General features: G+C 44.0%; 1 protein-coding gene across 1 annotated transcript in view; it reads right to left on the minus strand.

The window, feature by feature from the left end:
* LOC143805909 (cytochrome P450 2C8-like) overlaps positions 1-27,481 on the minus strand; it is a 64,732-nt gene continuing 37,251 nt past the window's right edge. Inside the window, exons 3-9 of the mRNA XM_077285664.1 lie at positions 23,666-23,815; positions 22,620-22,780; positions 19,597-19,773; positions 18,268-18,409; positions 6,549-6,736; positions 1,441-1,582; positions 1-419 (exon numbers count right to left, since the gene is read on the minus strand). Coding sequence (XP_077141779.1) covers positions 235-419; positions 1,441-1,582; positions 6,549-6,736; positions 18,268-18,409; positions 19,597-19,773; positions 22,620-22,780; positions 23,666-23,815 — 1,145 coding nt within the window. The 3' untranslated portion in view covers positions 1-234. The remainder of the gene's footprint in view (positions 420-1,440; positions 1,583-6,548; positions 6,737-18,267; positions 18,410-19,596; positions 19,774-22,619; positions 22,781-23,665; positions 23,816-27,481) is intronic.

Below are 27,481 nucleotides of genomic sequence, written 5' to 3' on the forward strand. Positions count from 1 at the left end.
ACAAGCTTAATCTTTATTTTGGCATAAAATGATTACAGTTCTTGAGAGTTATATGATGTTTCGTACACTCATACAGGCATGGACTATATTAAAAATAGAATAAAAAATATATAATTCTTTGCACACAATCTTTGTATTTATTTCAATTTATATCTTTTAATATTAGAGCAGCTTTTTAATTTTCTAAGTTCTAGAACTTCTAAGGTTCCTTTAGGCAAGAAGTTAATCTTCAGCTCAGAAACGAGGGACAACATTCATCTGGTAGGACTGAGGTCTTGAAGCATTGGTGTTGGGCTCGGGTCTTATGCTCAGATTCTTTCTGTCTACAGTGGGCTCCAGGGTGAACTTCTGAAGTATGGTGGTTAGAAAGAGGAAGAGCTCCATGCGAGCCAGGCCTTCTCCCAAACACAAGCGTTTGCCTGAGGAAACAGAGAGATCAAACACCATAAGTAGTCAAGTTAAAGGTGTTTGATTTAAAAAAAATATATATTTTTAAATGCCTTTTTGTAAATCAACAGAGGATGGGCAGGAGTCCTGTTTTATTTCCAGTATAACCCAATTTGAAGAATGATTTGAAGGGTCAGTATGTAATTTTCACTTCCCTAATTGGAGAAGTAAATACTTACTGCGTTCCAGCACTGGTCTTCACCACTGCCTCCAGTGATAGATCACAGGCTGCAGCTGTGATGTTACGATTACAGCAGACTTCAATGCGCAGCCAAAAAATAAGCTCTGCTGATCATGCCATCTAAATCAGCAAAAACTCTGAGCTGAATAATTGGTTGTAGCTTGGACATTTACTGTCATTTGTGAAGTCAGCGTTGTGGAGTCAGCGGTGCAGCCTCTAAACAATCATCGAAGGCAGCAGTGAAGTGCAGACGCTGCAGCAAGTAAAGTAATGGAGCAAGTAAATAAGTAATGCTCAGTTTATTATTTTCATCCAGAATGAGCTTATGGAGAATAATGTTCATTCTTGGAAAACACCTTTAAGTTTATAACTTCGCAACAATGTCAAAAGTCTCAATGTATTGCCTGTAATTTATATTAGATAATCTTAATGACTGTAAAAAATATTGAATGTCCTTAATTTTTTTATAAACTTTCCAGAAATAGTACGAAATCGAGTTGATAACTCTGGTTACAAGTCATGACATGCCAGGTTAGCACCTTTTTTTACCATAGACAATAGCTCAGACCTTTTGGAAGATGCTGCAAATTTGGTCAGTTCAAAAAAACCTTTCAGTCATGTCTTAAACTGTTTTATATGATAAATGTAAATTATTTCAGTGGGTTTATAAAACACTCAAACCATTGATTCCTAAATCATATCAAATAATATTTTCCAAATACCAATCTGTTAACCAACCATATTAAAATATTTTAATATACTGAAGCTTAAATTCAATATTCACGTATCACAATCAAGTAATAACATCTTACCTGTAGAGAATGGCATAAAGGCATCACTCTTCTTAGCAAAACCTTTCTCATTAAGAAAGCGCCCAGGATCAAACTCCTCTGGGTTCTTGAAATGTTTGGGATCTTTCAGAACAGAAGTCAGGACTGGGAACACCAAGCTTCCCTGAAAGTGAATGTATGAATATGCATATCTAGAAAAATGGAAGTGTTAAAAATGAAATCTGTTTAGTTAATCCTATGAAGTAGAGATGAATGAATCTGCCGAAATTTGTATTGGGCAGAATCGATTTGGTCCAAATCAAATTTAAGAGAAAAGCAGGTGTGTCCAGTGAGTGAAGGTAAAAAATAAATTTAATGAAAATATAGTAAAAATATGTCCATATATATATGGTATCCAGCACTCAGTACACACTGGTTATAGAACCTAATGACGATCTACGCATTTCGACCTGGTGGTCTTAAGGCCCCGTCTCACATAGCGAGATCGCTAGCGAGGTCGCTGCTGAGTCACTAGTTTTGTGACGCAACAGCGACCTCAGTAGCGATCTCGCTATGTGTGACACGTACCAGCGATCAGGCCCCTGCTGCGAGATCGCTGGTCGTGTCGGAATGGCCTGGACCGTTTTTTGGTCGTTGAGGTCCCGCTGACATCGCTGAATCGGTGTGTGTGACACGGATTCAGCGATGTCTTCACTGGTAACCAGGGTAAACATCGGGTTACTAAGCGCAGGGCCGCGCTTAGTAACCCGATGTTTACACCCTGGTTACCAGCGTAAATGTAAAAAAAACCAAACAGTACATACTCACCATCTGATGTCCGTCAGGTCCCTTGCCGTCCGCTTCCTGCTCTGAGTGCCGCCGTACAGTGAGAGCGCAGCCCAGCAGTGACGTCACCGCTGCGCTCTGCTCTCACTGTACGGCGGCTCAGTCAGAGCAGGAAGCAGACGGCAAGGGACCTGACGGACATCAGATGGTGAGTATGTACTGTTTTTTTTTTTTTGGTAACCAGGGTAAACATCGGGTTACTAAGCGCGGCCCTGCGCTTAGTAACCCGATGTTTGCCCTGGTTACCCGGGTGCTGCAGGGGGACTTCGGCATCGTTGAAGACAGTTTCAACGATGCCGAAGTCGTTCCCCTGATCGTTGGTCGCTGGAGAGAGCTGTCTGTGTGACAGCTCCCCAGCGACCACACAACGACTTACCAACGATCACGGCCAGGTCGTATCGCTGGTCGTGATCGTTGGTAAATCACTATGTGAGACGGGGCCTTTAGTCATGATCTCCTACAGAAGAGATAGAGAAAGGACCCAGATGATCATAAGAGATTATAGTCCTTGGGAAAGATATAGATAGCAAGAAAAAGACAGAGGACCCTGCTGACCACAAGACTTTACATGCTAATGGAGAGAGAGAGAGAGAGAGAGAGGGAGAAATGACCCTGCTGACAATAGGAGCTAACACTCTACAGATGAGAGAATAGACCTTGATGACAATAAGAGCTTACAACTACTGGAAAGAGAGAGAGAGAGGACTCTGCAGACCATAAGAGCTAACACTCTATAGGAAAAAGGTCCATGCTAACCATAATAGCTTACAAACAACAGAAGAAATAGAAAAAGGACCCTAATGATCATAACAGCTCGCACTCCACAGGAGATAGACACACAGTGAGCAAGAAAGAGAGAGAGAGAAACCTGTTGACTATAAGGGCTTACACACACTATACAGTGTGAGAAATAAGTATTTGATCCCTTGCTGATTTTGAAAGTTTGCCCACTGACAAAGGCATGAGCAATCTATAATTTTAAGGGTAGATTAATTTTAGAATTGAGAGATAGAATGTCAAAAATAAAATCCAGAAAATCACAGTGTATAAATTATATAAATTTATTTGCATTTTACAGTGAGAAAAAAGTATTTGATCCCTCTGGCAAACAAGACTTAATACTTGGTGGCAAAACCCTTGTTGCAAGCACAGCAATCAGACATTTTTTGTAGTTGATGATGAGGTTTGCGCACATGTCAGGAGGAATTTTGGTCCACTCCTCTTTGCAGATCATCTCTAAATCATTAAGATATTGAGGCTGTCATTTGGCAACTCGGAGCTTCAACTCCCTCCATAAGTTTTCTGTGGAATGAGGGTATGTGCACACGTTCAGGATTTCTTGCAGAAATTTCCTGAAGAAAACCGGAAATTTTCTGCAAGAAATCCGCATTTTTTTTTTTGCGTTTTTTTTCCGTTTTTTTCGCGTTTTTTTAGCATTCTGCAAGCGTAATTATCTTGCAGAATGCTAAAGTTTTCCAAGCGATCTGTAGCATCGCTTGGAAAACTGACTGACAAGTTGGTCACACTTGTCAAACATACTGTTTGACAAGTGTGACCAACTTTTTACTATAGATGCAGCTTATGCAGCATCTATAGTAAAAGAGAGAATGTTTAAAAATAATAAAAAAAATAAAAAAATGCTTATACTCACCCAGACATCTCCTAACCGGCGTCCGGCTCCTCTTCCTATAGCTGGTCTGTGCGCACAGGACCTAGCGTGACGTCACGGTCACGTGAGCGGTCACATGACCGCTCACGACCAATCACAGGACAGTGACGTCATCGGCAAGGTCTTTCGCCGCACACCAGCTACAGGAACCGAACGGCAGCGTGCACTGGAGGCGGGAACACTGCGCGGGACATCGAGGATGAGTATAGGACTGTTTTTTATTTTATTTCTTATTTTTTGACCACTTATATGGTGCCCAGTGCGTGGAGGAGAGTCTCCTCTCCTCCACCCTGGGTACCAACCGCACATAATCTGCTTACTTCCCGCATGGTGTGCACAGCCCCGTGCGGGAAGTAAGCAGATCAATGGACTCCTAGGTGTGCGGAATCCCTGCAATTCCGCATTTTTAATGAACATGTTGCTTTTTTTTCCGCTATGCGATTTTTTCGCGGAAAAAATCGCAACATTTGCACAAAAAATGCGGAATACCTTGTAAATAATAGGAGGCATATGTTAGCATTTTTTTCGCGTTTTTATCACGTTTTTATAGCGAAAAAACGCGAAAAAAACGCTAAAAATCCTGAACGTGTGCACATGGCCTTAAGGTCTGGAGACTGGCTAGAGCACTCTAAGAACTTAATGTGCTTCTTTTTGAGCCACTATTTTGTTGCCTTGGCTGTATGTTTTGGGTGACTGTCCTGCTGGAACCATTTTTAATGTGCCGGCAGAGGGATGGAGGTTGTCACTCAGGAATTAACCGTATATGGCTCCATCTATTCTCACATTGATTTGACATGATCTGTGAAGTAGTCCTGTGCCCTTAGCAGAGAAACACTACCAAAACATAATGTTTCCACCTCCATGCTTGACAGTGAGGATGTTGTTCTTTGGGTCATAGGCAGCTTTTCTCTTGGCAAACGTCAGACGAGCCTGTACATTGCCTTCTTGAGCAGGGGTACCTTGCAGGCACTGCAGGATGTCAAATCTTTATGGCATAATGTGTTACAAATGGTTTTTGTGGTGACTGTCGCCCTAGTTGCCTTAAGATCATTAACAAGTTCCTGATGTTTTAATCATTTTGTATTTCTTCCATTTTCTTACTATTGCATCAACAGTTGTCTCCTCACCCAGCATCTTACTTATGGTTTTGTAGCCCATTCCAGCTTTGTGCAAGTCTATGAACTTGTCCCTGATATCCTTATAAAGCTCTTTGGTCTTGCCCATGTTGTAGAGGTTAGAGTCTGACTGACTAATTGAGTCTGTGGACAGGAGTCTTTTATAAAGGTGACTATTAGTGTTGAGCGATACCTTTCGATACTTGAAAGTATCGGTATCGGATAGTATACCGATACCCGATACCAATACAAGTCAATGGGACACAAGTATCGGAAGCTATACTAGATGGTTTCCAGGGTCTGGAAGAGAGGAGACTCTCCTTCAGGCCCTGGGAACCATATTCATGTAAAAAATAAAGAATTAAAATAAAAAATATGGATATACTCACCCGTCCGGTGGCCCCTGGACCTTACCGATTGTAACCGGCAGCCTCCATTCCTAAGAATGAGGAGTTTAGGACCCTCGAAGACGTTGCGGCTTGTGATTGGTGCGTGCCGCTCATGTGACCGCTCACGCGACCAATCACAAGCCGCGAAGTCATCGAGGGTCCTAAACTCCTCATTCTTAGGAACGGAGGCTGCCGGTTACAATCGTTAAGGTCCAGGGGCCGCCGGACGGGTGAGTATATCCATATTTTTTATTTTAATTCTTTATTTTTTACATGAATATGGTTCCCAGGGCCTGAAGAAGAGTCTCCTCTCCTCCAGACCCTGGGAACCATACACTGGGAACTTCCGATTCCGATTTCCAATACCACAAAAATATCGGAACTCGGTATCGGAATTCCGATACCGCAAGTATCGGCCGATACCCGATACTTGCAGTATCGGAATGCTCAACACTAGTGACTATGTATGACAGGTGTCCTTACTTTTTAATGCAGGTAATGAGTTGATTAGGAGCATCTAACTGGTCTGTAGGAGCCAGAACTCTTAATGGTTGGTAGGGGATCAAATACTTGTTTCTCACTGCAAAATGCAAATACATTTATATAATTTATACAATGTGATTTTCTAGAACTTATTTTTCATATTCTATTTCTCAATGATAAAATTAACGTACCCTTAAAATGATAGACTTTTCATGTCTTTGTCAGTGGGCAAACTTTCAAAATACAAATACTGATTTCCCCCACTGTAGGTATGGCCGCCACTCAGGACAAAAGGATCCAATCATGTCCAATGTATTTGTTTCCTACATACTGCATTTGATTCATAGACAGAAAAGATTGCCTGTTCAGGAAGCTCCAGAAAAAGGGGAGACATCCTGAACTCCAGTTAAGAAATCTCTCCAGCCCTGAGAAGATTCTTATGTTTCGGAAAGGTTGAAACTGTGACTTGGAGAGGAGATTGGGTGGAGTTTGTGCAGGGAGGGCCAAGATCCCTAAAAGAGAGTGTGACTATGTTTGACAATTTGTGAAGGCACCCTTCTTATACCACTAAACTACCCATCTTCCTGATACCAACCATCAAAGGTGGGCAAACATGAGCAAAAGATTGAGAGGAGCAGCGTACTCTACCTTTGGAATGTGAAATCCTCTGAAGGTTGTGTCCTTGCTGACAGCATGTGGAAGTCCTGTAGGGATAATATCAGCAAATCTCTGTATCTCGTGAATTACAGCATCTGTATACGGCATTTTACTCTTGTCTTCTATTGATGGACAGCGATCTCTTCCTATTACATTGTCAATTTCTTTGTGGATTTTCTCTGAAGTTAGCAAGAATGGAACAAATAAATATTTTTCAATCTAGAATTATATTCAAATTGTATCTATTTTGCAATTACAACCAAATAACAGCTAAAGATTGTTTGAAATGTTAAGGTTGTGTGACCACGATCCGGAATAGCAGCAGTTTGGATGCAGCTCACCTGCGCTGTAACTTCAGAAATAATCCATTTCATAATTTGTCCCAAATACCTTGAATCAGTCCTGGAGGCAGGTCTTTCCCCCCCTGCTGCAAATGCAGCACCGCCGTCACTCATGTCCTCTTGGCGCCGAGTACCGCCTCCTCAGCGCTGTTTTCAAATGAGCTGGCGCCTTCGCTCTTTTCTCATGCCTTGAGCATGCGCAGTGAGCGCTGCCCATCCTCTGTCCTCATTTGCAGTCTAGCTGACTGCGCCTGTGTGGCCGCCCTGCCCGAGATCCCGCAATAATGGAACAATGAAATATTTTTCAATCTAGAATTATGTTCAAATTGTATCTATTTTGCAATTACAACCAAATAACAGCTGAAGATTGTTTGAAATGTTAAGGTTGTGTGACCATGATCCGGAATAGCAGCAGTTTGGATGCAGCTCACCTGCGCTATGTCTAAACCACTGAGCTCTTGGTTACAAGCACAGTGGATGGGATTTAAAGAAACCCAATGCCCACTGTGCTTCCAATCGACGCTGCAGCATGTCAATTACCTGCAGATAAGAAGCTAGTCTCCACTTTGTAGTCTGACCCATAGCAGGGCTATGCTCAGTATGTGTCTTTAGGAGCACACACCTTCCCAACCTATTCAGTTCCTTGTTTCTGGGAATCCATTGCTCCTGCTTGACTGACATTTCTAGTTTAGTAGATCTGTCCTTCTCCTGAGTTGATTGTGCTACTGTAAAACATTGAGGTCTGACAGTGGCATGTTCTAAAGTTTACACTTTTATCATTGTATTTGTATATAGAGATAAAAGGGCCATTGAAAAATTCCAGGCAAGTGATCAGTAAATCGGAGAACTGCTCTGTAAACAGCCAATGATGTTGACAAGGGACTTATGACTTTGCAAGAATGATAAGAGTAGATCTGGATCTGGAGCTGAGAGGGGAGGGGGTCAATCTCCATAGCAACAAAAGGTAAACAATGTAACACAAAAGTGCTCATATCACAACTATAGCAGATAAAAAAAGTAATTTGCAATCTCCATGCTATCTAATGAATATAACCTAGAATAAAAACATAATGCATGTACACACTGTTAGGGCTAGCAGAACGCACCAAATAATTAGAGAGATGGTATAAGGTGCGTTCGCAGCCCGGGGTCCACCGTGCAGAGATGGAACCTGCTGCTGAGTAATGATGGACTATATGGCGGCGCAATGAAGATACACACACGGGTTAACTTCACCCTGTGTTAAGGAAGTAAACCCTTTTGCATCACAGGGCCATGGTACAGCACAAAGAGCGCAAGCAAGGAGTCTCAGAACTTAATCTCAAGACTCGGGATTAGAGTTCGTCTAGACCACTTGTGCTCGACACCGCAACTGGAGTGTCAGAGTATAACTAAAATAGTAATTTTATGCACAAGAGTGTGAGCAGTGCCGCTCTGGCGGACGCCACTAACCCCCCAGACTTGGGTCAGGGAAGCGCTCTAATAGCACACGGCGCCGCACTGGCGGTCACAGCAATAGATGCTGTATTGTGTGTTCAGTACTACTGGCTCTGTCGGGCGCTAGGTAGCAAACATCCACCTTACGCAAGCAGACATACACAAGGGAGGGGATGATTAATGAGCGACTTTCACACATCAACACACACACGTCTTCAAGTATACACTAGCGCATGGCCGAACGGCCATGCGAACCTTTTATAGCGGCAGTGCTACAAGACCTTCCAGATGGACCAATAAGAGCCGCAACAGTACCTGAGCATGTGACCCCCGACCTCCAATGGGAGGTCATCCCGTGGGCATGCTCAGTATGTGAAAAGCAGGACTTAGTCCCAGAAAGACCTGCTCGCTGCTGAACATTGCTGGCTACAAGAACAGAGCCTGGAAGGGCAGTAGTAACCAGTCGTCCAGTATCAGCCTGAGCTAGATGCTGTGACTGACGTCTCCGCTGAGCAGACTCCAATGCGGCTGGAGAAGAATGTGAGACCACAGCGGAGATGGTTTGAGATTCCACCTGTGCAGAGGTGGAAACTCGACACCTAACACACACTGCAGTAATTAAATGGTAACACATGTAAAAATTAAAGTGTAAAGCATTGTGGAAAATGATGGTGCTATTTAAAGGGAACCTGTCACCCCCGTAGGCATTTGTAACTAAAAGAGACACCTTGTGCAGCACTAATGCTGCATTCTGACAAGGTGGCTCTTTTAGTTATTGGTGCTGTAACTTCAGAAATGATCCATTTTATAATTTGTCCCAAATATCTTGAATCAGTCCTGGAGGCAGGTCTTTCCCCCCCTGCTGCAAACGCAGCACCGCCGTCACTCATGTCCTCTTGGCGCCGGGTGCTGCCTCCTCAGCGCTGTTTTTAAATGAGGCAGCGCCTGCACTCTTTTCTCATGCCTTGGCCATGTACAGTGAGCGCTGCCCATCCTCTGTCCTCATTTGATGTCAGCCTGACTGCACCTGTGCGGCCGCCCTGCCCAAGACCCCGCCCCGCAGTGTCTTCTGATTTATTCTCACGGTGGCGCTGGGATTCCTGGGCATGCGTAGTGCATATATAAGCCTCTCATTCATCTCCCTACGCCTTCTTCAGACTGTGCGGAGTCAGCCGATCCCTAATCACCGTGGCATGCAATTAGGGATCAGCTGACGCTGCACAGTCTGAAGAAGACGGAGGGAGATGAGTGAGAGGCTTAGATATGCACTGCACATGCCCAGGAACCCCAGCCCCGCAGTGAGAATAAATCAGAAGACACTGCGGGGCAGAATCTCGGGCAGGGTGGCCACAAAGGCGCAGTCAGCTAGACTGCAAATGAGGATAGAGGATGGGCAGCGCTCACTGCGCATGCCCAAGGCATGAGAAAAGAGCGCAGGTGCTGGCTCATTTGAAAACAGAGCTGAGGAGGCGGTGCCCGGTGCCAAGAGGACATGAGTGATGGCGGTGCTGCATTTGCAGCAGGGGGGGAAAGACATGCCTCCAGGACTGACTCAACGTATTTGGGACAAATTATAAAATGGATTATTTCTGAAGTTACAGCACCAATAACTAAAAGAGCCACCTTCTCAGAATGCAGCATTAGTGCTGCACAAGGTGGCTCTTTTAGTTACAAACGCCTGGGGGGGGGGGTGACAGGTTCCCTTTAAGTAAGTAAAAGAAATACATTAAAATTTGAGACATTTATACAATATCAAAAGGACCAATAGAATATGCCATATTGGGTATGCGTATTGTGATGACACAGCATTTAATCTTAATTATCCAGAAATAAATTTAATAATCCAGGAGGCATAAACTGTGATCTTTATGTTGACTCTTCTTGTAGGTCGAATTAATATATGTAAATTGATGAATGGTTGTTATTTACCTCTTATATAAGCTCCCACAGTTTATTGTACTGTTATCTGTTATACTGTTGTACTGTTATACTGTTATTAGGCAGTTAACTGGTTCATGCAGCTTTACATGAACACACGAGCCTTACACTATGGCTGGTCCAAATAACTAAAGCAATTGTTACCATCCACCTCTCGTGTCTCCCCTTTTCCTCATAGTTTGTAAGCTTACGAGCAGGGCCCTCATTCCTCTTGGTATCTATTTTGAACTGTGATTTCTGTTATGCTGTAATGTCTATTGTCTGTACAAGTCCCCTCTATACTTTGTAAAGCGCTGCGGAATATGTTGGCGCTATATAAATAAAATTATTATTATTATCTCTGCAAAACATGGATGCAAGGTCACTAAACAATTATGTTTGCTAATATGTTGATTACACATTATACAAGGCCATACAGTTTGTTGACTTGCAGTCATTGAAGGGTAAACTATAAATAATCAAACTATGTGAGTTAACCTCATCACCTCTTCATCTTGACCAGTGGATGATAGCTTGGAGGTCGACAGTTGTGAACTATAAAAAGAGGATATGCCCCTGTTACAAGAAATCCAAGAGATCCAGAGATCCAAAGAACCAGAGACTCTTTACAAATCCACATCCAGGAATACTCTACAAGACAGCAGCTGTTGTGAATTTGCTTTTTGCTCCCTCTAGTGGTTACTAGTTTTTTGACTCTGGTTTTTCTGTCATTCCTTTTATCCGCACCTGGGTCGTTAGTTAGGGGTGTTGCTATATAAGCTCCCTGGACCTTCAGTTCAATGCCTGGCAACGTAGTTATCAGAGCTAGTCTGCTGTGCTCTTGTCTACTGATCCTGGTTCCAGTTATATCAGCTAAGTCTGCCTTTTGCTTTTTGCTATTTGTTTTGGTTTTGTATTTTTGTCCAGCTTGTTCCAAATCTATATCCTGACCTTTGCTGGAAGCTCTAGGGAGCTGGTGTTCTCCCCCCGGACCGTTAGACGGTTCGGGGGTTCTTGAATTTCCAGTGTGGATTTTGATAGGGTTTTTGTTGACCATATAAGTTACCTTTCTTTATTCTGCTATCAGTAAGCGGGCCTCTCTGTGCTAAACCTGGTTCATTTCTGTGTTTGTCATTTCCTCTTACCTCACCGTCATTATTTGTGGGGGGCTTCTATCCAGCTTTGGGGTCCCCTTCTCTGGAGGCAAGAAAGGTCTTTGTTTTCCTCTACTAGGGGTAGCTAGATTCTCCGGCTGGCGTGTGTCATCTAGAATCAACGTAGGAATGATCCCCGGCTACTTCTAGTGTTGGCGTTAGGAGTAGATATATGGTCAAACCAGTTACCACTGCCCTATGAGCTGGATTTTTGTATTCTGCAGACTTCCACGTTCCTCTGAGACCCTCGCCATTGGGGTCATAACAGTTTGCCAGGCCAGTATTAAATGTTTAATGCATTGCAGAAGAGGGATTATAAGAAAGAAGATTCTGAGTTTTTTTTTTCTTCTTCCCCTTTACCTCAGAGTGGCTATGCTTGCTGCAGACATGAATGTCCAGACCTTGATTACAAGTGTGGACCAGCTGGCTACTCGTGTGCAGGGCATACAAGACTATGTTATCAGAAATCCTAGGTCAGAACCTAAAATACCGATTCCTGAACTGTTTTCCGGAGACAGGTTTAAGTTTAGGAATTTCGTGAATAATTGTAAATTGTTTTTGTCCCTGAGACCCTGTTCATCTGGAGATTCTGCTCAGCAAGTAAAAATTGTTATTTCGTTCTTACGGGGCGACCCTCAGGATTGGGCTTTTTCGCTGGCGCCAGGAGATCCGGCATTGGCTGATCTTGATGCGTTTTTTCTGGCGCTCGGTTTACTTTATGAGGAACCCAATCTTGAGATTCAGGCAGAAAAGGCCTTGCTGGCTATGTCTCAGGGGCAGGACGAGGCTGAAGTGTATTGCCAAAAATTTCGGAAATGGTCCGTGCTGACACATTGGAACGAGTGTGCACTGGCCGCTAATTTTAGAAATGGCCTTTCTGAAGCCATTAAGAATGTTATGGTGGGTTTTCCCATTCCCACAGGTCTGAATGATACTATGGCACTGGCTATTCAAATTGACCGGCGGTTGCGGGAGCGCAAAACCGCAAATTCCCTCATGGTGTTGTCTGAACAGACACCTAATTCGGTGCAATGTGATAGAAAAACCGCAAATTCCCTCATGGTGTTGTCTGAACAGACACCTGATTTAATGCAATGTGATAGAATCCTGACTAGAAATGAGCGGAAAATTCATAGACGCCGGAATGGCTTGTGCTACTACTGTGGTGATTCTACACATGTTATCTCAGCATGCTCTAAACGTATAGCTAAGGTTGTTAGTCCTGTCACCGTTGGTAATTTGCAACCTAAATTTATTCTGTCTGTAACTTTGATTTGCTCACTGTCATCTTATCCTGTCATGGCGTTTGTAGATTCAGGTGCTGCCCTGAGTCTCATGGATCTCTCATTTGCTAAGCGCTGCGGTTTTACTCTTGAACCATTAGAAAATCCTATTCCTCTTAGGGGTATTGATGCTACACCATTGGCAGCAAATAAACCGCAGTATTGGACACAGGTTACCATGTGCATGATTCCTGAACACCGCGAGGTGATACGTTTCCTGGTTTTACATAAAATGCATGATTTGGTTGTTTTAGGGCTGCCATGGTTACAGACCCATAATCCAGTCCTGGACTGGAAGGCTATGTCAGTCTCAAGTTGGGGCTGTCGTGGTATTCATGGGGATTCCCTGCCTGTGTCTATTGCTTCTTCTACGCCTTCGGAAGTTCCGGAGTATTTGTCTGATTATCAGGATGTCTTCAGTGAGTCTGAGTCCAGTGCACTGCCTCCTCATAGGGACTGTGACTGTGCTATAGATTTGATCCCAGGCAGTAAATTTCCTAAGGGAAGACTGTTTAATCTGTCGGTACCTGAACATACCGCTATGCGTTCATATATCAAGGAGTCTCTGGAGAAAGGACATATTCGTCCGTCTTCTTCCCCTCTTGGTGCGGGATTCTTTTTTGTGGCAAAAAAGGACGGATCTTTGAGACCTTGTATTGATTATCGGCTTTTAAATAAGATCACTGTCAAATTTCAGTATCCTTTACCGCTGTTGTCTGACTTGTTTGCCCGGATTAAGGGTGCCAAGTGGTTCACCAAGATAGACCTTCGTGGTGCGTACAACTTTGTGCGCATTAAGCAAGGTGATGAATGGAAAACCGCATTCAATACGCCCGAAGGTCATTTTGAGTACTTGGTGATGCCTTTTGGGCTCTCCAATGCGCCTTCAGTTTTTCAGTCCTTTATGCATGACATTTTCCGGAAGTATCTGGATAAATTTTTGATTGTTTATCTGGATGATATTTTGGTTTTTTCTGATAATTGGGATTCGCATGTGGAGCAGGTCAGGTTGGTCTTTAAAATTTTGCGTGAAAATTCTTTGTTTGTCAAGGGCTCAAAGTGTCTCTTTGGTGTACAGAAGGTTCCCTTTTTGGGGTTCATTTTTTCCCCTTCTGCTGTGGAGATGGACCCAGTCAAGGTCCGAGCTATTCTTGATTGGACTCAGCCCTCGTCAGTTAAGAGTCTTCAGAAGTTCTTGGGCTTCGCTAACTTCTACCGTCGTTTTATCGCTAATTTTTCTAGCATTGTGAAACCTTTGACGGATATGACCAAGAAGGGCTCCGATGTAGCTAACTGGGCTCCTGCTGCCGTGGAGGCTTTCCAGGAGTTGAAACGCCGGTTTACTTCGGCGCCTGTTTTGTGCCAGCCTGACGTCTCACTTCCCTTTCAGGTTGAGGTGGATGCTTCGGAGATTGGGGCAGGGGCCGTTTTGTCACAGAGAGGCCCTGGTTGCTCTGTTATGAAACCTTGTGCCTTTTTCTCTAGGAAGTTTTCGCCTGCCGAGCGAAATTATGATGTGGGCAATCGGGAGTTGTTGGCCATGAAATGGGCATTTGAGGAGTGGCGTCATTGGCTCGAGGGTGCTAAGCATCGTGTGGTGGTCTTGACTGATCACAAAAATCTGATGTATCTCGAGTCTGCTAAACGCCTTAATCCGAGACAGGCCCGCTGGTCATTGTTTTTCTCCCGCTTTGATTTTGTTGTCTCGTATTTACCAGGTTCAAAGAATGTGAAGGCCGATGCTCTTTCTAGGAGCTTTGTGCCTGATGCTCCTGGAGTCGCTGATCCTGTTGGTATTCTTAAAGATGGAGTTATCTTGTCAGCTATTTCTCCGGATCTGCGACGTGTGTTGCAGAGATTTCAGGCTGATAGGCCTGAGTCTTGTCCACCTGACAGACTGTTTGTCCCGGATAAGTGGACCAGCAGAGTCATTTCCGAGGTTCATTCCTCGGTGTTGGCAGGTCACCCGGGAATTTTTGGCACCAGAGATCTGGTGGCCAGGTCCTTTTGGTGGCCTTCCTTGTCAAGGGATGTGCGGTCATTTGTGCAGTCCTGTGGGACTTGTGCTCGAGCTAAGCCTTGCTGTTCTCGTGCCAGCGGTTTGCTCTTGCCTTTGCCTGTCCCGAAGAGACCTTGGACGCATATCTCCATGGATTTCATTTCTGATCTTCCGCTATCTCAGGGCATGTCCGTTATCTGGGTGATATGTGATCGTTTCTCCAAGATGGTCCATTTGGTTCCTTTGCCTAAGCTGCCTTCATCTTCCGATCTGGTTCCTGTGTTTTTCCAGAACGTGGTTCGTTTGCACGGCATCCCTGAGAATATTGTGTCAGACAGAGGATCCCAGTTCGTTTCCAGGTTCTGGCGATCCTTTTGTAGTAGGATGGGCATTGATTTGTCGTTTTCGTCTGCTTTCCATCCTCAGACTAATGGACAGACGGAGCGAACCAATCAGACTTTGGAGGCTTATTTGAGGTGTTTTGTCTCTGCTGATCAGGACGATTGGGTGACATTCTTGCCGTTGGCTGAGTTTGCCCTTAATAATCGGGCTAGTTCCGCCACCTTGGTTTCGCCTTTTTTCTGCAACTCTGGTTTCCATCCTCGCTTTTCTTCGGGTCATGTGGAGCCTTCTGACTGTCCTGGGGTGGATTCTGTGGTGGATAGGTTGCAGCAGATCTGGAATCATGTGGTGGACAACTTGAAGTTGTCACAGGAGAAGGCTCAGCGCTTTGCCAACCGCCGCCGCGGTGTGGGTCCCCGACTACGCGTTGGGGATTTGGTGTGGCTTTCTTCCCGCTTTGTTCCTATGAAGGTCTCCTCTCCCAAATTTAAACCTCGTTTTATTGGGCCTTACAAGATATTGGAAATCCTTAATCCTGTATCTTTTCGTCTGGATCTTCCTGTGTCGTTTGCTATTCACAATGTATTTCATAGGTCCTTGTTGCGGCGGTACATTGTGCCTGTAGTTCCTTCTGCTGAGCCTCCTGCTCCGGTGTTGGTGGAGGGCGAGTTGGAGTACGTGGTGGAGAAGATCTTGGATTCTCGCCTCTCCAGGCGGAGGCTTCAGTACCTGGTCAAGTGGAAGGGCTATGGTCAGGAGGATAATTCCTGGGTGGTCGCCTCTGATGTTCATGCGGCCGATTTGGTTCGTGCCTTTCATGCCGCTCATCCTGATCGCCCTGGTGGTCGTGGTGAGGGTTCGGTGACCCCTCACTAAGGGGGGGGTACTGTTGTGAATTTGCTTTTTGCTCCCTCTAGTGGTTACTAGTTTTTTGACTCTGGTTTTTCTGTCATTCCTTTTATCCGCACCTGGGTCGTTAGTTAGGGGTGTTGCTATATAAGCTCCCTGGACCTTCAGTTCAATGCCTGGCAACGTAGTTATCAGAGCTAGTCTGCTGTGCTCTTGTCTACTGATCCTGGTTCCAGTTATATCAGCTAAGTCTGCCTTTTGCTTTTTGCTATTTGTTTTGGTTTTGTATTTTTGTCCAGCTTGTTCCAAATCTATATCCTGACCTTTGCTGGAAGCTCTAGGGAGCTGGTGTTCTCCCCCCGGACCGTTAGACGGTTCGGGGGTTCTTGAATTTCCAGTGTGGATTTTGATAGGGTTTTTGTTGACCATATAAGTTACCTTTCTTTATTCTGCTATCAGTAAGCGGGCCTCTCTGTGCTAAACCTGGTTCATTTCTGTGTTTGTCATTTCCTCTTACCTCACCGTCATTATTTGTGGGGGGCTTCTATCCAGCTTTGGGGTCCCCTTCTCTGGAGGCAAGAAAGGTCTTTGTTTTCCTCTACTAGGGGTAGCTAGATTCTCCGGCTGGCGCGTGTCATCTAGAATCAACGTAGGAATGATCCCCGGCTACTTCTAGTGTTGGCGTTAGGAGTAGATATATGGTCAAACCAGTTACCACTGCCCTATGAGCTGGATTTTTGTATTCTGCAGACTTCCACGTTCCTCTGAGACCCTCGCCATTGGGGTCATAACAAGCAGCCAAGACATCATGGCCCATTCACAAGGAACACAGATTTGACATTCTACAGGATGCCAGCTTAAGGGACCACGGCTCCAGCTGAAGGAATATGCATTTGCTCCATTGACCATCACTGAATCCATGGATACGTTTGGACCTACCGTCACCTGATTCCATGGAAATGTTTGGAGAAGCCAGGTTTTGACCCTCCCTCCCACCTGGTGTTGTACATCAGTGGACTAACAGCTTCCTAAGCTTGCTGTTACATCATTACCTCCTCTCTGTGCATGCCACAGGTAGGGGTAGTTGGCCCTGGAAGCTATGATCTCACAGCTGTTCTTTTCCTGGTGAGTTAACTGAAGGGTGATACTATTTAATTTTGCACCATCTTGGGTATTTTGCTGAGACTGTTCTATGTGTTATTTGTCTGTTTTGTGGTTCAATAAAGTATTACCACACTGTTTTACCCCTACCCTGTGTTGTCTGTGTAGTATTATGCCACTGTAAATGGAAAGCTGGCATTCGTTGGAATGATCCCTGGTCCATGCAATTTTGGCTAGCTGACGACAGCACCTGCTGACCCCCTGTGTATCCATATGTATGATAGATGCAAGTTTCACTTCCAGAATCCTGCTCCTTTTAGGAGACTGGTGGGTTCTTTTCTCTTAATCAGTACTCCAGAGGGGAGAATACCCTGCATGTGACTTTCTCTATTATAGACTGCCAGTGTTATACTATTGTTATACAACAGATTGGCAACTCCCATTATCTGAAATTGAGTGAGCCACTTTCACAGGCAGGTACTTACAACTAATATACACCTTTATAAAGTGACAATTAGTGATCAAGGGACGCCATTGTCCTAATATGTGGGGGTCACAGATGGCTATAAAAAACATCATTTGTACTTACTCATCCCTGCTCCCAAGCTGCTCCTCGTGGTTCGTGGTGCTGAAGCTGTCAGTACTTTGACAGCTCACTTACCAGTCTGGTGCAGGGGTGTGCTGAGCTGTGGGCATTTTGATTGACAGCTTGGCCATCCAATCTGAGACTTGGAGGTGCTGGCTGTCTCTAGGTGTTCATTGTCCTGGGTGATTGTCCAGCTACTTAGCTGGCCAGACATCTGCCAAACGTAGCTTCAGCTAAGTGTGGTTGGTTTTCTCTGTGCCTAAAATTTTGTCTGATGACCTTTCGTTGCCTAACCTTGGACCTCGCTATGACCTTCTGTTTGTTTAACCCTTGTGTCCTGATCCACTATCCTCCTGGTATTTTGACCTTGGTCCATTACCTGACTATGCCTTTGTCTCTTCCCTCTGTTTATGATGTATCCGCTTGGCTTTTGACCTCTGACTCCTTGACTATCCCGACTCATGGCTTGTCTGTGTGAAATGACTCAGCATCATATTTATATTCTTTTATTAAGCAAATGAAATACAGGTAACTTTTAAATTTTCAATATGAAACTCCTAGGCTCCAATGCAAAATCTATGACAAGATCTTCAAAGTTACCAGGTTCCCTGATGGGCAGTGCTAAAGTGCTACCACTACTCGTGCCATGATGCTATGAGAGGACCTTATTATATAATATAAAAATACATTAAAATTATTACCTTGTATTTCTGGATATTTCATGAGTATAAGAAAACCGTATCTCAGTGTTATACTTGTCGTTTCTGTTCCAGCACCGAATAAGTCTGTTATTGTTGCCTGTAGATTCTCCTCATGAAATTCTGTATCTTGATTATTTTTTTCCTACAAAAAATAAATAAAACTCATCATTATTTTAAATATGAAAGTTTGTCAAAAGCCTTTAAGCTCTTTAAAGATGATGTAAGAGTCAGAACAAGAGCAATGAAATGGAATGATTGATTTCAGAATTTTGCAGAAAGGTTTGATTCACAGTGAATATATTTTTTTGTGAATCATGACACTAAAAATTGACCAGAAAACATGGGTATAGAACTGTGACATCTGATACAACTGTATTGAACTGTATTTTGAGGTTTATAAAGCCTTAGTAATGTCCAAGTGACCTCATCATTTTTGGCTAGGGAAAAATGGATGGTAACCGGTGGTAACTAACTGTTGAATTTGAGTGACGTGATCCAGTCTAATATTGGACTATTATAACAACAAGTTATGCAAAATATTTTTCTTACAGTTGACATATTATAGAGATTTTTCTTTAGGATGTAAAAAAAAGTGGCTTGCCCATCTTATGTTGCAATAATCACACTTCCTGTGACTCACAATCTATGGATGCAATATTTTGTATTAATATCAAAAATACCACTGAGGGGTTTAATATTGCCCTCCTTCTTTACAGTAGGCAAAGAAGTAAAAAAGGCTTTGATTAAGGTTCTGTTACTACAGATTATCATGTATCAATCAATTCACAGTCACACTGAATACAGGTCCAGCACTTCACCATATGTGACTATCACTCCCATCACATTTCTAATATACTTGAGCACTGAATTAATGCATCACATTCAGATTAGATATTTTTTTATCCCTACGTGGAATAAGCTGTGCACTCTGACCTCCTATCCCTACACAGTACAGGCCAAAAATTGTGGTTTCTGGCCTCCCCCCATCTTCTATGCTAGCCATGATAACCTTCCTGATAGGCTGAGTTAAGTAATGTGATAGCTGAAGGACATTAACAGGAAGCCTCTGCAGCCGCACCTGACATTATCTCACTTTCTATGACTTCACCAGTGTGTTAAATGACGATTTTGCATGTTTGGATTTGAACTTGTGGGTGTCTGCATATTTCAGGAAATTCGACTCAAGGTCAATTCACCGCAGATCAATCCATTCATTTTTATTTCAATGACGTTTTCAAAGCTAGTTGAATTTTAATTTCTGTGCACATTCTGTAGAAACAATATGTGACCTTCAAATGTCAAAATATCTAATATTATCAAGAGACGTACCTCTTCCATCTTCATGAGAAAGCAATCAATGAAGTCACGAGGGCAGTTTTCATCCAGGGTGGCTCGATGTGTCTCTGTCATCTCCTTAATAAATTGTTTCAAATTATTCATAATTTTACTGATTCTCCGATGAGGACCAGGAATGTGGGACATTATTCTTGGGAACATGAAGAGGAGCTTATTAAGAGAAGAAGTGATAGAAAAACACAAATTTACTATTATTTTATTACGTCAGTGTCATATTTAAATTCTATGCCCTACTAATTGAAAAGAAGTTGCTGATGATTCGGTGAATCTAAACTGAAAAAATGAAACATGTCTCCATGATTTCAGACTACAAATGGCCCATGTCCCCAATTTAACAAAACTTTCATGACAGAGTTCTGGCTTATAAAGCTTTAAAAAGACCCAATTTCTGTAATAAAGACCAGTCTTGCCCAGTTCTGACAAACCCAGCGAACTTGGGAGTGGGATGTGACTGAGCAAGCTATCCCTGTCTTGTCCAATTTATGATGCATTATAGCGTTACTTATGTCACAAATCTTAAAGACACAAATCTCAAAGCAAGGTATACTTATAAATAAATCAGAAAAAAGGGGAGAAATTCTTAATCATCACCACTATATATACCAAATGGACAATGTGACGGACAACTCGGAAATTGCATTCATGAAAAAAGTGGAAAAAAACAACCAAAACAGTGTCCAATGATTTGCTATATAGTAATATTTATTAAAGAGTTTGAAACAACGTGGGGTAGAGGGGTAAGAAAATACCAAAGGGCACTATAACAGGGGACCACAAAATTAATTACAAAATCGTGTGGTGACACATAAAAATTGATCGAGTATTTTATATAATTCTCATGTGTCACCACACTATTTTGCAATTAATTTTGTCGTCCCCTGGTAGAGTGCCCTTTCTTTGGTATTTTGTTCCCCTCTACCCCACGTTGATACAAACCCTTTAATAAATATTACTATATTTCAAATCATTGGACACTGTTTTGGTTGTTATTTTTTTTTTGCTTTTTTCATGCCACAAATCTTAGTACGGTCTCTAACTGGAATAAGCTTTGTGGCGAGGTGGACAGGAAGGCGCATGACACCTTGTGACTCACTTGATTCATTAAGTGGTGTGTCCATCTTTAGTAATCAAGTACCTTGGACTCCACCCTGTCTCGTCATCAATATCAAAGTAAAAAATGCCAGGGCTAGGCATGGGGATTCTTCCGCTGCACAGGATAGAACCCAAGCCTCTTAGGTCTCACATTCTGTTCTGACTGCAGTGGATGCTGCTCAGCAAAGACATCGGTCTCAGCATCTTGCTCAGACTCAGTCTGTGAGCATGGTTACCATTGTCTCTCCGGGTTCAGCTGTGGTAACTAATTAGTGACGGCAGCGAGCGATCTCTTCTGAAACTAAGTCCAGATTTCACTCTACTGGGCATGCTCATGAGTCGACTTCTCTTTGGTCGTCGGCCGTCACATGTTCAGGTCCTGACCCGGCTCTGGATTGGCCCGTGAGCAAGTTCCTGTCTGATTGACAAAATCTATAAAAGAATCTTTGGCGCACCTGTCAGTGCGCTAAGATCATTTATGTTCTGTGTGTGTGAGGAACCTGCTGGTACTGTGGACTCGGTTGTATGTGCTCAGGGCAGGCTTAGTGCCTTTAGAATTCTGGCTCCTCTGGAGAGGAGATTGTGTATACGAATTCAGGGCTGGCAACAGGCCTTTAGAATTCCGGCTTCTCCAGAGAGGAGTTCTATGATTTCTTGGAGTCAACTACTGATTTCCCTGCCCCTGTGGGGCTTGCATACACATGTGAAGCTAACAGGGTTTGCATTTAGCGCCATTATCACTCAGCGGCTGTGTGCCTATAAACACAGCTCTGCTGTAGAGTTTCTTTCACGTCACTGTGTGCGATTGGCACAGCCACGTGCTTCTCCGCTGAGTGACGTCTAATGTTGTGAATTCTGCTCTTGAGCTCCCTCCGGTGGTTGTTGGTGGTAGCACAGTTGTCTCTGGGTTGTAATCCAGGGCAGGTGTTTCTGCTGATTGCAGCTCTACTAGCTATTTAGGTGTGCAGGATTCATTAGTCCTTGCCAGTTGTCCATTGTTCTTGGAGGGATTGCATCTCTCTCTGGCTCCTCATGCCCTGCTGTCAATTCAGCTAAGATAAGTGTCTGGTTTTTTGTCTCTGTAGCACACATGCAGTGTGCTTTACAATTCAGAGCAATTCATTGTGTTTTTGTCCTGCTTAGACTTTGTTTGGATTTTTCAGTCATGCTGGATTCTCTGGAGATGCAGATATACATTCTATGTCTTTAGTTAGATGTAGAATTTTTGTATTATCTGCTGTGGATATTTTTAGGGTTTTAATACTGACCGCTTAGAATTCTGTCCTTTCCTATTTAGCTAGAAGTGCCTCTTTTGCTAAATCCTGTATTCTGCCTGTGTGTGTCTTTACTCTTATATTCACAGTCAATATTTGTGGGGGGCTGCCTATCCTTTGGGGTTCTGCTCTGAGGCAAGATAGAATTCCCATTTCCATCTATAGGGGTATTTAGTCCTCCGGCTGTGTCGAGGTGCCTAGGACGTGTTAGGTACACCCCACGGCTACTTCTAGTTGCGGTGTCAGTTTAGGGTTTGCGGTCAGTACAGGTACCACCTACTCCAGAGAAAGTCCCATGCGGCTCCAAGGTCACCGGATCATAACAGTCTAACTCAATGCGAGTCAGTTACGCTCGCTGCTTGTTTCTTCATTGTCCTCTTAGCTGCAGTATGCAGTATACCATCTGTGCATGGTGGAACCCCGGGTGGTGAACGCACTTTATTATCATATCTTATTTAGTGCGTTCCACCGTCCCTAACAGCCAGTCTTGTTGACTCGGGCGCCATGTTCACTGTTATTTGTCCCCTATTTTTCATCAGCTGCCGATATGTAGGTCTGACAGTATGAGATATGACTGCAGAATACGACAACATAGAGTTTGGTTGTAGTTGGTAGTATAACATTTTTTACCTGTCCTGAGCTGCTGTTGAACAGCTCTATAATTTCATTAAAACATGAAATAAGAGTTAAGAATTTTTTGTCTTCATAGTCAAATCTTTCACCAAATACAGTGGAGCAAATGACATTGGAAACAGCGAGTTGCATGATATGTACTGGATCAATTGGAGAGTCTGTAAGGAAAAATAGCCATGTTGTCAGCCATTACTATACAATGCAATACATATAATAGGAAAATATAGACAATGGAAAAAATTACGCACTAAGATTGCAGATCTATAGTGTGTAGTGTAATGTGAGCTCATGATAAAGTTAACTCTACCCATGAGTGGACCAGCCATTGAGCTAATACTGCAGTGAGTATTCAGTCTCTTAATTGTAGACACAGAAAATAACAATGATCGATAATGGTATATTTCAATATAACAAATCTTTTGTTTTCCCAGTCATTCCTTTCATATTCCTAGGGGCCAGGGTTCCCAACCATCCAGAAATTTCAACAAAGTCTGACCTCTCGGTGAGATAGTCCTGCTTTACAGACCTGTGTAAGCGCAGGAATTGTCTGTCTGCAATCGTGTTCACACAGCTCTATGAAGCAGAAAAATCTCACCTAGGGGTCAGACCTGCAAATGAAAGGGGAAGAATCACTGACACACTTCCGTGCTTTCAGGAATCTGCTCCCTGCGCTACCTGTCAGACCTATGTGAGTTGAGCGCAGGGAGCATACTTTGTACACACTGGGGGTGGGCAGTTGTGAGGAACTCTTATGATGTCAGAAATGGTGCATGCTTGGGCAGCTGATCAGTCACTGGGATGACTGAATAGAAAAATGCCAGGGGGCGTCTGCTTTAAAACACTAAACCTTGTTATTGTTTGATTGGAGTTTAATTTTTAATAACTGTAAATTACAAAACTATTTATTTCCATTTTTTTCTGCTTAGTTAAATGCATTTTTTATGGTGAGTGACACAACCCTTTAAGTTGTCAAACTCTGAGGTGATCATCCAGGTTTACAGATGCTGGTCCATAGCCACTGAAATATATGATTATCCACCCACCTTTATCCTTCATAAATTTATCGGTGAGACATTGAGACTCTTCTTGGATTCTTTCTTCAATGCTTCTTTTTCCCATTCCAAAATTTCTCAAAGTTGTTAAGGAAAATCGACGAAGGATTTTCCACCTTTCTCCATTGCTCGAAATGACCCCTGTAAGTTCAATCATGTGGTTAAATAGTTTCTAAACCTAGATTGTTGAATTTTGTCTTCTAAGTCTTTGTTGTGCACTGTAGACCTCATTATAATAGCTAGAGATGCTTGAGTGAAACAGGTCAGTTTTCTTGGTTTCAAATCTCCATTTTACAATCTACTGTGTCCAAATGATAAGCATGCTCTGACAAATATTACAAGCTTTCACACCTGTCAGGTCAACATCAGCAAGACGTAAACTGTGTTCCCAATTGTTCGCTAATTTAGATTTTTCATGATTATTTTTTTCTATTGAACAACTGTAGTTTTGTTGGTCAATCCATAAGGTTAATAAACCTGAAACCTTTACAATTAAGAAAGTTAAAGTGAGATGTTGTCTTTCTTAGGAGAATATTTGTATGCATAATTATCAGACAACTATTAGTGTGCAGAATTATTATGCAACTAAATGAAAAAAACATACATTTTTCCAAATAAGTTATTTATTTTCATCTACTGTAGAAATAAATCAGATGTGGCACTCACCCCAAGTATGCTGAAATCAATGTCCTTTATTCACCTTTATGCGGTAACAGACATTTGTGGAGAGGCGGCACTCGCGCGAAACGCCCGTCGTCCTCTCCTTCCTCCCCGCACCCTCTCCTTTACCTGCTGCTTCTCCACAAATGTCTGTTACTGCACAAAGGTGAATAAAGGACATTGATTTCAGCATACTTGGGGTGAGTGCCACATCTGATTTATTTCTACAGTACCTGAAACTTTATTTCTCTGATATTTGGTAAGCACCGCCCCTGTGATGCATATATGTGTATCGTGTTACGAGTCTTCAGAAAAATCCGTCCTCTACATTTAGCCTGTGAAGATATATCATTACCTGGTGCTGCTCATTTCTGAATCTCCTCCAAGTCTGTTTTTTTTTTCATCTGTTAACGTAAAAATATAAAAAAATACATTTCTGACATATCAAGAAAAATCTCTGTAACCAATTTAGGTACCCTTCTTTTCACTAACAATCATAAGATCAACTTTTTGGGTAGCACCAACCACAGCCCCCCAGAAATACTGCAGAGATTTCCCTGTCTTACCTGACCGGAAATATCCCATTTAAGAGAGACCACAAGGTCTCAGTAGGGTTTAAGTCAGGTGAGGAAGGGACCATGTCATTATTCATTCATCTTTAATACCTTTACTGGCAGCTAGTGATGAGCGAACACTAAAATGTTCGGGTGCTTGTTGTTCGAGTCGAACATCTCCCGATGTTCGAGTGTTCGTTTCGAATAACAAACCCCATTGTAGTCAATGGGAGACTCGAACATTTTTCAGCGGGACCAAAGCTCTGCACAGGGAAGGTCGCCTAAAAACCTGGGAAGCTCAGAAAATGATGGAAACAACACTGGAATGGACAGGAAACAGCAGGGGCAGCATGCATAGTTGCCTCTGAGGCTGCCCAAATGCACCATTACGCCAAATTATGGCCAACAGCTTTGTGGTGACAGAGTGACCCACTTTGATGAGGTAGCAGGTGAAACACACCGAAATTGAGCCTGACACAGCATGGCAGCTATGGGCACGGCATGCGGAGGCAGCATCAGGCCGGAGAGCGGCACAGTGACGGACCCTTGAGGAGGCGGCAGCAGCATCATTCCTTACACATTGAGGCCACAGAGTGGCACAATTACATAGTTTGGAGGTAGCGAAGACCCAGCATGTGGAGGCGTCAGCACGGAGAGTGGCACGGTGACGGACCCTTGAGGAGGCGGCAGCAGCATCATTCCTTACACATTGAGGCCACAGAGTGGCACAATTACATAGTTTGGAGGTAGCGAAGACCCAGCATGTGGAGGCGTCAGCACGGAGAGTGGCACGGTGACGGACCCTTGAGGAGGCGGCAGCAGCATCATTCCTTTCACATTGAGGCCACAGAGTGGCACATTTACATAGTTTGGAGGTAGCGAAGACCCAGCATGTGGAGGCGTCAGCACGGAGAGTGGCACGGTGACGGACCCTTGAGGAGGCGGCAGCAGCATCATTCCTTACACATTGAGGCCACAGAGTGGCACAATTACATAGTTTGGAGGTAGCAAAGACCCAGCATGTGGAGGCGTCAGCACGGAGAGTGGCACGGTGACGGACCCTTGAGGAGGCGGCAGCAGCATCATTCCTTTCACATTGAGGCCACAGAGTGGCACATTTACATAGTTTGGAGGTAGCGAAGACCCAGCATGTGGAGGCGTCAGCACGGAGAGTGGCACGGTGACGGACCCTTGAGGAGGCGGCAGCAGCATCATTCCTTACACATTGAGGCCACAGAGTGGCACAATTACATAGTTTGGAGGTAGCGAAGACCCAGCATGTGGAGGCGTCAGCAGTGTCAGCACGGAGAGTGGCACGGTGACATGACAGACTTCAGTTTGAGCTGCTTTAACACGGTGGCGAGTGGAAATCTGTAGAAATCCATGCTTTATTCATCTTGATAAGCGTCAGCCTGTCAGCGCTGTCAGTTGACAGGCGTGTACGCTTATCGGTGATGATGCCACCAGCTGCACTGAAGACCCGCTCTGACAACACGCTAGCGGCAGGGCAAGCCAGCACCTCCAAGGCGTACAGTGCCAGTTCTGGCCACGTGTCCAGCTTTGAAACCCAGTAGTTGTATGGAGCAGAGTGATCATGCAGGACGTTGGTATGGTCACCTAGGTAGTCCTTCACCATCTTTCTGTAAATCTCGCCTCTACTCTGTCTAGACTGTGGATTGGTGGCATACTCTTGCATGGGTGACATAAAACTGGCAAAGGCCTTGGAGATTGATCCTCTGCCAGCGCTTGACAAGCTGCCTGCTCCCCTCCTCTCCCTCGCTTGTTGGCCCTCAGAACCACGTCCTCTGCCGCTAGCGGTGTCAGATGGGAAGGCTATTTTCAGCTTGTGCACCAGGGCCAGTTGGTATTGATGCAGTCTCATACTCCTTTCCTCTATAGGAATTAGAGTGGAAAAGTTGTGCTTGTACCGGGGGTCCAAGAGGGTGAACACCCAGTAATCGCTGGTGGAAAATATTTTTCTCACGCGAGGGTCACGGGAAAGGCAGCCTAACATGAAGTCAGCCATGTGCGCCAGAGTCCCAACACGTAAGAATTCCCCCTCCGCAACAGGCCGACTCTCCATTTCCTCCTCCTCCTCCTCCTCCAACTCCTCCTCCTCAGCCCAAACACGCTGAACTGAGAAGAGGGAATGGGTACCGTCTTCAGTCTCGCCCACAGTCTCCTCCTCTTCATCCTCATCTTCCTCCTCCCCCTCCTCAGTTACACTCTGAGAAACAGACTGGCTGGTGTTCTGGCTCTCAGTCAACTCTTCTTCCCCCATCTCCTGTGACAATCGATGCGCCTCAGACTTCATGCTGAGCAATGATTTTTTTCAGCAGACAAAGCAGCGGGATGGTGATGCTGATTATGGCGTCATCCCCGCTGACCATCAGTGTTGACTCGTCAAAGTGGCTTAACACCTTACATATATCAGACATCCACGTCCACTCCTCATTGTAGATTTGAGGAAGCTGACTAACTTGACTACCGGTTCTGGTGGAAGTGGTCATCTGACAGTCTACAATGGCTCTGCGCTGCTGGTAAACCCTGTTTAACATGTGTAGGGTGGAATTCCATCTCGTTGGCACGTCGC

Source organism: Ranitomeya variabilis, chromosome 2 (assembly GCF_051348905.1).
Source record: "Ranitomeya variabilis isolate aRanVar5 chromosome 2, aRanVar5.hap1, whole genome shotgun sequence".
Lineage (NCBI taxonomy): Eukaryota > Metazoa > Chordata > Amphibia > Anura > Dendrobatidae > Ranitomeya > Ranitomeya variabilis.